Source organism: Bos indicus, chromosome 6 (genome assembly GCF_029378745.1).
Source record: "Bos indicus isolate NIAB-ARS_2022 breed Sahiwal x Tharparkar chromosome 6, NIAB-ARS_B.indTharparkar_mat_pri_1.0, whole genome shotgun sequence".
NCBI classification, from domain to species: domain Eukaryota; kingdom Metazoa; phylum Chordata; class Mammalia; order Artiodactyla; family Bovidae; genus Bos; species Bos indicus.
In genome coordinates, this window is record NC_091765.1 from 94,688,956 (window position 1) to 94,701,346 (window position 12,391).

Here is a 12,391-nt window from a genome sequence, read left to right on the forward strand (position 1 = left end):
AATTGTTTCCCACACCACTTCAACCCACATAAAGATCTCATATTCTCTTTTTTTAATGTGTTCATGTTCAAATTCTATGTCAAATATCAGCATGGGAAACATTCTTAGTGTCTGGAGTAATCTATGGATCAACAAACACAATAAATTGAGTGACAGTTCAAAAATCTCATCTACCCAGTCATTTGTTTGGAAGTCAAAGATGAGGAAGGAAATATTAACATATCAAAGAAAGTGAAAGTTAGTCTCTTTGAGACCGTTTGACCCCATGAACTACACAGTCTATGGAATTCTCCAGGTCAGAATACTGGAGTGGGTAGCTGTTCCCTTCTCCAGGGAATCTTCCCAACCCAGGGATCAAACCCATGTCTCCCATGTTGCAGGCAGATTATTTACCAGCTGAGCCATCAAGGAAGCCCAAGAGTACTGGAGTGGGTAGCCTATCCCTTCTCCAGCAGATCTTCCCGAACCCAGACTTGAACAGGGGTCTCCCGCATTGCAGGCAGATTCTTTACCTGCTGAGCCTACCTTCTAATATAATAGAAGATGTCAATTATTATCACTATAGCTCATATACTGTATATATAAATTTTGCTTTACACATTTTGATGAAACAGGTTTGAAATTTTTATTGAAATCATTAGGTCATCAACCTCATATGACAAAATTCCTAAGACAAACAACATTTGCATGTGTATTTAAGAATGAGATTCTAAATTATTTGGAGTCTAATACAAACCAACCTACAGGCCAGTCACAGGTATTCTGGACTAGTTCCGTATTTCGAGATAACTGTTAAGACATCTACAAGTCAAGGTGTGATACCTAGATCAGCAACATCAGCATTGCCCATTGTCCAGGAGCTAGTTAGAAATGCAGACACTCAGCATCCCCCACACCCCCACTTACGGAAACAAAATCTTCATTTTAACATGGTCCCCAATGACCCATCTGCGTGTAAAAGCTTGAGAAAACTTTCTTTCAGCTATTTCAGAGTCCTTATCCTTTCCTAGTTTACTCAGCTTTGGACTAACCTCCAGCACCCCTCTCTGCTCCTCCCACATATCTACTTCCCCATTATTGTTTCAGTCACTTTTGGTTCCTTATTCTTATCTCCAAAGGGAAAACACAGATTCCAACTAGGAAACTCACAGACTTCATTCACAAGTTTCTATTAGCCAGAGAAAACCCTGCATCTTGATGATTAGTGTTTCTGAACAATATGCTCACAGACCTTAGCCCACCCAGATAGTTTCTTTAAAGCAGCAAGTACAGGAGCCAGTGTGGGTCATTTCCTACAGCTAGTCCAAGGGTGTTCACCACGGACTCTCCTACATCCTTGTTTCAATGTCCTGCTTTGGCCTCTCTCGGTTTGTACGGGGTTGGCCAAAAAAACTTGGGTTTTTCCACAGCATCCTATGGAAAAACCCAAATGAAGCTTTTGGCCAACCCAATACTTAAGTAAAAAGCAGTCACCCCATTAAATAATAATAAGCCCCATGTAAAAAGAACAATGCTATTACACAAAGCAGTATCCCAGGCTCCCACATTTTCTGTTGCAGAAAGCTATTGCTCCTGCTAAACCACGGTGATTACCCTGGAACCACCTGGGAATATGCTAATTTACGCCCAAAGCGATATTAGTTATTATTATTTTACTTTCATTATCTAAGTAGGCACAGTGCGAACCAGGTAGGTTGCTATACTTCTGTCTTCTCTTGGTATGAGACTGGGAAAAAGGATCTAACAGTAACATAAAAAAGCTGCCAACAGTTTTGGTAAACAACACTGCAAAAGTCAGGCATCATTTCTTATCTTCCAATTACTCCAGTTCCTATCATCAAGTTAGTAGAGACAGTCATGTGCCGGGTGCCGGAGAGAAATCATTCAGGTAAGCTGAGGCTACTCCTTCTGTTTCTCCATCTGCTAAGCTGTTAACACGAAGACATATTGACAAGGGCTCAAGGAAAACATGGAATATTTCACCAGTAAGATTATGCTGCCCTAGAGACAGATGTTAGAAAGCTGTAATATTTAAAAATAAAGAGATAAATACATGCTTGAGAGGAAGGAATAAAATAGTTTTAGAGTTGGGAGAGAAAATTAAAAAGAAAAACAGTAAAGATGGAAAGATGGATGAGAGGTTTGTATTGTCAAATCCTCATGTAGGAAAAAACTTTTATGTCTGCCTCAGGCAATCATTTCCTATTAGGCAGGCATTCTTTTTTTTTTTTTTTTTTTAGGCAGGCATTCTTAAGAGTACATTCTTAGAGTAGATTTGTAAGAAGAGCTTAGAAGGGCTAATTATGACTACAGAGAACAGATTTCTCTCTTGTCATCGGATGGTTAATGTCAGGGCTTTAACTTTAAACCATACACACTAGTTTTCATAAAAATTTAAACATGAGAAAAACTACATGCTATGGTAATTCACATTCAGTGAATAGAAAAACATTAAGTAATGATAACTGGATTTTATCTGGTGACCTCTGCTGCACTGCATCAAAAGTGGTCAAAATGTTTTGCCTTTACTTATTTTTACTGGGGAAAACAGTAAACAGGATTATAACAGTGGGTTATATAAATATTTACAAAAGACATATAGTTGTCACGTGTTAACACATTTTAAAACTCGATTCTCCCTTTTTTTGCTATTGTTTTCACACTTTTGTAAATAAAATGCAAAAAGGAGCAAGAGGAAAGTGAAAGGAATTTTGGCTTTGAATTCAAATAACTTGAGTTCAGGTCCTAGAAATTTACTTCGCCTCCTTGACTTCAGGTTCCCCATCTATAAAATAGGGATAATAATAAACTTACCTCCCACTTGCTGAGAGGATTAAATATACTGGTAATAAAGGCCCTAGAACTGTGCCTAAACATTATAGGTTCTCAATAAACAGCAAGTTATGTCACTAACCAAAAAAAAAAAAAGACACTAACAAGCATATTAGATATTCCAATTTAATTACTGGTTGTCCTTTTCTTAAAATCTCCAAGTTCTGATTGCATAATAGAAGCCCTTACCACTTCTTCCCCCTGGGAAGGAGGAGAATACCTCTTCAAGAAAGGAGAGGACATGAGAGCGGACAGGTTCCTGGAGAAAGGAAGAGGAAACAGAATACTTCAACGAGAAGGGGTGAAAAAGGAAGAGGAAGGGGGCATGAGGTCTGACTTGATGGTCCTGACCACCCCCTCAAGAATGAAAACCCAGAGGAACAATGGCAAAAACTAAAAGCCTAGGAGCTTTGGGAGTCTTCCCTGTTTCCTGTTCTGTATTTTAGGAAGGGACAACCTTACAAGACAACCACACCCAACAAAGGACTACTACAAACACAATAAAATGGCAGGCATGGTGTGAGCAGGCCAGGAAAGGTTCGGTGATGGCAGGCCTCAAACTTCTTGGCACTTGCACAGCAGGCTCTTGTGTCCACGTATTCCGTCATGATCCTGGTGGGGTGTGTGGAAGGTTGAGAGTGAGAAGCCATTGGGGTTGGCCTGAGATGACCCCAGAGCAGATGCTACAGAGTTCACGGGATAAGCCAGGACTCAGAGACCAGATGTGGTTGAGACACGAGGACCTGCAATGCTGTTGAGAAGTGAAAAGAGAGCAAGTGAGCAAAGGAGGGCTATAGACTCTGAGAGAATAAAACCAGGGTTTAACCAGTAACAGATTCTGGCAGCAGATCAACAAGGCACTAACAGCCAGTTTAGACTCGCTATATCTCCATGGGGGCCAGTGAGAATTCAGATGACAGCACAAAGAGCCACACGTGAATCTGAGGCTCTCTCCCCTCTCTGTGGTGAAGACACATGGACTTTTCTTGACATCTAAGTGAGGAGAAGGGGATGACAGAGGTTGAGATGGTTGGATGGCATCACTGACTCAACGGACAGGAGTTTTGGGTAAACTCTGGGAGTTGGTGATGGACAGTTAGGCCTGGTGTGCTGCAGTCCATGGGGTCGCAAAGAGTCAGACATGACTGAGCAACTGAACTGAACCGAAAAGCCATTTCTGCCAGGAGAGAGGGGAGTGGGGAGAACAATGAAAGGCTGAGATCTACCCCAAAGATCTTATTTTAAACCTGAAGAAATTATGACACTTTTGCTTGCCATCTTCAAATTCTACCCCATCCTACTCCACTCAAAAAGAAACTTATCTCAAAAAAAAAAAAAAAAAAAAAAGAGAGGGAGAAAAAGGAAATTTATCTCAATTCAAATGAAATGAAAAGCCTTTTTAGCTCTTGATAGCTAGATGCAATGTGTCCAATTCTAGAAGTCATATTTTCTTTCTGTGAGACCTGGATATGAAAGCAAAATACCCATTATGTCTCTCTATTCATAACTTAAAAGCATTCTAATTACAATAGGTAATAGAAAGTAGTGCCTTAAGTACACTTTCTCTCCTTTTCATTTTTAAATTCTACATTGGTAATTTGGGCGGGTCCTTCCTTCTTTCAATGACTATATACTGAGAACTTACAATGAAGGAATAATGTGTCAAGAGTTAAGGAAATGAAGATAAATGGGACATGGTGGTTGTTGTTCAGTTGCTAAGTAATTTCTGACTCTTTGCAGTCCCATGGACTGCAGCATGCCAGGCTTCCCTGTCCTTCACTATCTCCTGGAATTTGCTCAAACTCAAGTCTATTGAGTCAGTGATGCCATCCAACCATCTCATCCCCTTCTCCTTCTGCCTTCAATCTTTCCAATCATGAGGGTCTTTCCTGAAGAGTTGGTTCTTTGTATCAGGTGGCCAAAGTATTAGAGCTTCAGCATCAGTCCTTCCAATGAATATTCAGGATTGATTTCCTTTAGGATTGACTGGCTTGATCTCCATGCAGCCCAAGGGACTCTCAAGAGCCTTTTCCAGCACCACAGTTTTAAAGCATCAATTCTATGGCACTCAGCCTTCTTTACAGTCCAATTCTCACATCCGTACATGTCTACTGGAAAAACCATAGCTTTGACTATTTTTTAATCCACTGCCTAGGTTTGTCATAGCTTTTCTTCCAAGGAGCAAGCATCTTTTAATTTCATGGTGCAGTCACTGTCTGCAGTAATTTTGGAGTCCAAGGAACTGGGACATGGGCCCTATCCTTAATAAGGTAGAAAGGTTTGTGTGATATATGAATGGAATATATAAGTTAAAGAAAAGCTAGTGGAGTATTGCTTCCCATTACTGAGTAGCTGCAAATAAAACAACAGCACAACCTTTAAGTTGTAAAGATGCATTGTTTTCCCATCTATCAGATGCACACAGAAGTTGTAAGATAAAGGCTATTAGGTACAGGCCAGTTAAAAAGCATTTTTGTACAAAATCACAATTTTATTAGAGAAGTCAGTTCCCAAAATAACAACAGTGAATCAAGCAGGACAGGCAGAGGCATATAATACAAAATGTTATTTTTGAAAAAAAGTGTATTTGCTGTCATGGAAGATGTGGGAGAATAGGCCAGAAAGTCTATCATCATTACCTTTTTTAATTTGTTTCAAACACTGTTAAAAGAGGCATGCAAAAGAAGTTATATAAAAACCAATTCTATAGTTCTTTTAGTTTTCTCAGTAAATATTGCTTGATACAATTAAGACGTTAAGATAAAATATGAATATTATTAGTCCTTAACTTATTAGCTTATTAAGTTCAAATTCTTACACTACTGGGATTACTTAAAGACAGGCAATGGCAGCCTGAGAAATAGGTTAATTGTTGACATGACTTTTCGAGAACAAAACAGAATTTTATGACGTGGAATTAAAAAAAAATCCTATGATAGTCTGAGGACTTCAGTCTTAGAACAGCACTGCAGAATATTTCAGGAAAGCTCTTTGAACCAGAGCCATTCACAGAATAACTGTTGTTATCGTCTCTTCCTTACCTCTTCCACCATAGAGCTCCTTAGCATGAAGGGTGTAACATTTAGGAAAAGCCTCTGTTTTTGTCAGTTACCTCTAACAAAGTTGGTATTTCAGTCATCCTAAATATATACATGGCACACTGACTGAAAAGTGACATTGTTAGAGATTATAAATAATTCAACAAATGATATCTATCTGATTAGTATTTCAAAACAATATTTTATCTCTTCCCACTTCCCCTCCCCTCTTTATCTTTATACAGTGCAGCAGCATTTGAAATCTATGGTTTCTGGCATATCTGGGGTAAGGTTATACTAGGAATTTACCAGACCTGTCAGTCTCTAACTTTCTTCCATATTTCATTATATCATTCCAGTTATAATTAGTTGTCTGGTAAAATTAAGAACAGTCTATTTCAGTGAATGCTCATGTGAACATTTAACAACTTTTTGTTAGGATGACAGCTTAGCGACAGAAAGAATAGACCAGAAAGGGAGAGTCACTCAAGTAACCTTGGTTAACTCAATATTGCCAGCTCAATGGAAAATTCTAAGATTCTGCATTTTTTCCCTTTTTGTTATTAATCATCCACATATTTCTTGTCAGGAGCATCAATTTGATGGCATTCCTGCCTTAACTAGCATGTTTTGAACTGACCTGTCTTCATTGCTATGGCTCCTTAGAAACTCTGCTGTTGACGAGCATTGATTCAGCTGAATGCTTTGACATTCAGCTTGTCAGTGAAAGCTATTTTAATCATTAAGATGCATCTCCCTTCCAAGGCTGCAAACTGTTGCTGCTCATACACAACATTCTATCACTTGATTACTGTGGAGAAGAAAAAGAGGCTGGATGGTTACTATCACTGCAGTTTGAAAGCAAAAATTTATAGAATAAGTAACTGTGTGTGAAGCATTGGGCTAAGCAATTTTCAGGCACTGTCCACTTAATCTTCACCCTGGTGGAGTCCCAGCATCTGAGTTTGCATCCCTGTTTTCCACTTACTGTCTGAATGACAGGCACTTCTCATCTGTAAAATGGAGCAATGCATTTTGCATGTGTGTGTGTGTGTGCCAAGTCACTTCAGTCATGTCTGACTCTGTGTGACTCTATGGATTTTAGCCTGCCAGGCCTCGCTGTCTGTGGGATGGATTCTCCAGGCAAGAATGCTGGAGTGGGTTGCCATTTCCTCCTCCAGGGGATGTGCCCAACCCAGGGATCGAACCTGCATCTCTTATGTCTCCTGCATTCGCAGGCAGGTTCTTTACAACTAGCACTACCTGGGTACCTACTTTAGAGGGATTTTAGGAGGCTTAAGTGAGACAATTCACAAGTAGTCCCTATAATCGTACCTCTGACACAGTGTTCTCACAGTGTTCTCAGTGACTTTTATTACCATTTTGTAGAGGAAGACATCCGGTCTCCTTCACCAGCTGCCCTATTCACCATCATTTCTAAATCTTCTAACTCTGTCTCCATTGCCCAGACGCAAAATAAGATAAGGGAAAATGAAAGGTTATTTCTTTCAGGACTTTCTTCTGTAGGTATTCTAACTGCAGTTCCACAGGGGGAATGCCACAGTTGTGGCTGGATAATACTTCTGTTGTATTAACCTTTTAATTTTTGTCTCTATTCTTTCTTTCCTCACAGAAGTCTTTTCCCATTCAGGCAGCTAAGTGTATGTCCTAATAAACCCTTGCTGAATGGGACAAAGGTGAGGGATGGTAAATGCAGCTTTAGACAATTCAGGGGATTTCCATGTAGAGGGGTCAATTCTTCCAGGCTTTAACAAGAGGCAGAAAGGCAGCAAGGTGGTAGGGTCCCAGTGTCCCATGCCGAGGTTTGTGCAGAAGACATGTGTGTCGTGTGACTAAGCAGACAGCTCAGATAGCCTGGCAGAATTTTCTGTGCCATGTTATGGAGAGGGAGGGGGCAGCAGAGAGACCCCAGGCTCCTAGCCGGGCATGGAAGCAGAACTTCTCAAAGTCCAGAGCACCACTGGGGTGGTTCCCACTATTGCAGAAACGATGTTGTGTGGTTACCAGAACTCATTCCTTTTCCTCCCAGGCATACAACTACACTACATTATCTAATCTCCCCTGCAGGTAGTTAGGAAAATGAGACTGACTTTTAACACCTAGATAAACCTCCATGTGTATTATCTTCCCTTATCTGCAAGTTGAATGTATATGAACAAGTGGAGGACATATGATTCTAGAAAATGGCACTGTATCAGGGGTTTTTAGCCTGGGATCCATTAACTGAATTTGGGAGAATCATGAACTTGGATTTGGAACAACAACAAAAAATTCTGGATTTTCACTAGCCTCCAACTGAAATTTAGCATTTCCTTCAATTATGAATACAGGCACTAAGGCACAGTAGTGTGTTACAGACCTTGTGACTTTATCACCAATACAAATCACAGGTTTTCATATTACACTACAGCTGCTGGAGGTATCTCCAAATAGCATTTACACTCGATTTTCCTTTAAATACATAAATAACATAAGACCCTGATGTTGGGGAAGATGGAAGGCAAAGGAGAAGGGGATGGCAGAGGATGAGATTGTTAGATTGCATCACCGACTCAATGGACATGAATTTGAGCAAACTCTGGGAGACAGTGAAGGACAGGGAAGCCTGGCATGCTGCAGTCCATGGGGTGGTAAGGAGTCAGACACGACTTAGTGACTGAACAACAAAATAAGTTTATTTTAAAATAATTTGATAACAGTATTAATAAAAATTGGTTTCCTTTGCAATCGCACAGATTTTCAAGCCTTTAAAAGGCAGTTTTCGAGGTGTCCTTAGGTTTCACCAGATTCTTAAACAGGGCTAAGGAGAAGATAAGAGTCCTGAATGACTTCATGGAGAAGGGCCTTTCTTTTCCTCTCCCCTCCACATCCCTACCACATCGCTGACTCATACTGGACCGTGATGTGAGAAAATGTGTGTTACTGTTTTCAGTTATTGAGATTTGGAGATTAATTTTTAGAACAACTAGTCTACGCACATTAATACCCTTGCTACCAAAACTGCCCAAACATGGCAGAGAACACCTGAGACCTGAAGAGGACTCTGACTGGAAAGGACCCAGAAGGGGCTCATAAAGACCAAAGATTAGATGGAGCCAACGGAGCTGTCACAGCAGGTTCCAACATGGAAGGACAGTGACGCTAAGTACAGGGAACACCTCTTTCATCTTAGAAATAAAGTCCGATTACAGTAATATAAAGAAACATTTCAGTTATTCCTGAATTTGGACACTGAGATTTATAACTGCCACACAATAATTTTCTTACAATTATTTATTATTTTCTCTTCCCCTGCTAAGTGACAGTTATTTTTGTTTCTCATACCAGATATTAAGCAATCTCCAATTATCTTTGCTTACTTAAAATCTTACTCAGGTATACTATAACAACTGAAGAGAAGCTGATAACCACAAAGATAAGATGCTATATAATGTAAACATCAGCCTGTCCTAATCACTGGTGTATACCAAGCTCCAAGTCTCATGCCAGGCATATACAAATTTTTATGAATGAGTAAATGAATCCAATGGCATTTAATTATATGCAGTGTGTCACTCATAACTGGACTTTGTTATGTGAAAGTTGCTGCCTTTTTCATATATAAGGGTAAGGTGACTAGAAGTTAAAGCTTCTAAATTGACCCTTCAAATTGTTAAGATGTTAAGGTGTTACAACATTCTTTAAGGGAAATTAAATAGTCTTTTAAAACTACTTGTCAGTGACTGGTTAATGGGTAGTATGAAGAACAGTAATTGTTTTGTTCTTTGACTTTTCATGTTGATTTTCACACATTATAGAGTAAAAAAAATAGCATGATGACATGTCGTCATTCTTATTTTTTCTGTTTCCCCCTCCATGACCTCTTTTGTGTGTGTGTGTGTGTGTGTGTGTGTGTGATTTTGCTGGAGTATTTTGAAGTAAATCCAAGGCCTCATATTATTTCAACTCTAATTACTTCAATATATATCCTTAGAAAAGACCCTGATGCTGGGAAAGATTAAAGGCAGGAGAAGGGGATGACAGAGGATGAAGTGGTTGGATGGCATCACCGACTCAATGGATGTGAGTTTGAGCAAGCTCCGGGAGTTGGTGATGGACAGGGAAGCCTGGCATGCTGCAGTCCACGAGGTAGCAAAGAGTCGGACACGACTAAGCGACTGATCTGAACTGGTATCTTTAACAGATGAGGGCTTTTTAAAACAATACTACAATATCATTTAGCTCACTTAACCAAATTATCAACAATTCCTTAATAGGATACAATCTGTGTTCAAGTTCTGCCTAGTTGTGTCAAAATGTCTTATATTTAGTTTGTTTAAACCAAACAACCTCCATAACAGTTGTATATGGTTAGTATATCTCTACAACTTGTTTTAACAGATAAATTCCTCCTCTCTTTTTAAAAATGACATTCATTTGTTGGAGAAACCAGATCATTTGTTCTGTAGAAATTTTCTCATTCTGGATTTGGCTGATTGAAATTTAACATGTCCCTATGTTTTTTTTTTTCCTTAAAAAAATGTTAGATCCAGGGTCTTCTTTGGATTCAAGATACATTTTATACAGACACACAATATTTTCTTTGGGCAAGAATATTTCATAGCTGTCACTGTGCACTTCCTATTGGATTAGGAGGCACATAATATTTGTCTCCCTTATAGTGATGCTCAACCCTGGGTTGAGAAGATCCTCTGAAGGAGGGCATGGCAACCCACTCCAGTATTCTCGCCTGGAGAATCCACATGGACAGAGGAACCTGGTGGACAGTCCATGAGGTTGCAAAGAGTCAAACACCACTGAGCAACTAACCACAGCACAGCACATAGTGATGCTACACTTGACCAGTGACTTCAAGTGTTGCTAGCTTGATCTATCATTGCAAACAGTCCCAACTTTCACCTAATGGCATCATTCATTGATGACAACTGCCTGATCTATTGTTTCAAGAGTTTCAAAATGGCAACTTTATAATTCTAGCATTCTTTCTGCTTTTATTAGCTGTCATTCTATAAAGAAGAAATTTATTTCATAAACTATGTGGATATTCTGAAATACAATTGATATTGAAAAGACAGGATGTTGTTTATTTTACTGAATTTAATCTACTTTCAGCATGGAATCCTATTAACTTCCTATGATGAGCAATGAGTTTCCCCCAACCCATTCTACATTCCTATCCAAGGTCAACAGGGTGTTTTCACAGTGAAATCCATTGGGGCTAGAATGGGATGGACTCCGGCGACCCAAGTATGGTGCAGGAATTCAGGGGAGATAGGAACTGGGTCGAGGAAGTGAGAACACTTACCTTAAGAAGGCTCTAGGAGGTGGAGTTGGAGTCTTCTGAACTGTCCTGGGCATCAGGGCTTTCCGTGGATTCACTGGGTTCCTTGCTGTCACTCCCGCTACCATCAGTGGCCGGGTTCTTCTCTTGACAGGCCATTTTAGAACCAGGAAGTGTGCTACCCTGGGTCTCTTGGTTCTCCCTGGAGCCCAGCACCACATACCCGCCCTTCTTCAGCTGTAACTGCCTCCTCAGCTCATCTGCCATCTGCGACAAATCCCGCTTCATAGCATAAGCATCTTCTCCATCTGCATAGTATCTGGGTTCCACCTCACTAATCTGAAAGTTAAGAGTGTTAGAATAGAGGTGCAAGGCTGCCCGGTTACTCTTCCTGACGTGCAGGGACACGTACTTGGCGCTAAAGTTCTCAATCATGGCCCTGGAGGCCTGGTCCATAAGCTTCTGGGCTAGGCCCAGGCGCCGGTGGGAACGCTTCACAGCCAGTGAGGTTATGTGTCCGTGAGGGACATCATCTGGGTCTTCCTCCATTTTGGCCAGGACGTAGCCCACAATCTTCCCGTCCTCGTCCTCAGCGATGTAAGAGAGCTGGGGCCAAGAAAGGCCATGGTAGAAATAGTATTTCATCTGGTAGTTCTCGGGAAGGCAAAGGAGGTTGCAATGTTGCATGTTCATCAGGTCGTCTGGCCGAGCATTGCGGATGTTCATGATGGCGGCAAGCAGCGAGCCAGTTCTGACGGAGGAGACTGTGAGAAAGGCTATAGCCGCCAAGCCCTGTTTGCCTTGGTGGAGTTTGAGTCCACGGGGCGGAAGCTGCCGGGCTGGCGAGTGCGGAGACTGGTTGGCGGGAAGGCGGGATGACCAGCAGACGGAAGGGGCGGTGCTAAGTGCTTCCGGAAGTGCGCACCTAGTCCCAGCCAATGAGGTTTTTCACTTCACTGTGCATGTGCGCACGCGTGGCTTAGGGGGTGGAGCAGTAGAGTTCCTTATGACCTCAATGGTTTTAATACAATGTTTAATGTTTGATCTGTTGCTGACATTATTCTCTTATTTGTTCCAGCTGTAACTTTTTAATTTGGATATATCTGTATAAATGTTCACAAACTGGATAAGCCCATGTAACCAGAGTTTAGAGCAAGAACTAGAACATTTTGCAATTGCAAGCACCCCAGGACACCTTGACACCACCCCTTTCCAGTTC

The 12,391-nt window shown here is 40.8% G+C and overlaps 1 protein-coding gene across 1 annotated transcript; it reads right to left on the minus strand.

Moving 5' to 3' along the window:
- Positions 1 to 492: 492 nt before the first annotated feature.
- On the minus strand, positions 493 to 12,048 carry NAA11 (N-alpha-acetyltransferase 11, NatA catalytic subunit). Its single transcript, XM_019962166.2, has 2 exons — positions 11,197 to 12,048; positions 493 to 3,583 (listed from the first exon to the last, which is right to left on the minus strand). The coding sequence occupies exon 1, from the start codon at positions 11,896 to 11,898 to the stop codon at positions 11,209 to 11,211; it is 690 nt and encodes a 229-aa protein (XP_019817725.1). The 5' UTR covers positions 11,899 to 12,048; the 3' UTR covers positions 493 to 3,583; positions 11,197 to 11,208.
- Positions 12,049 to 12,391: the final 343 nt, after the last annotated feature.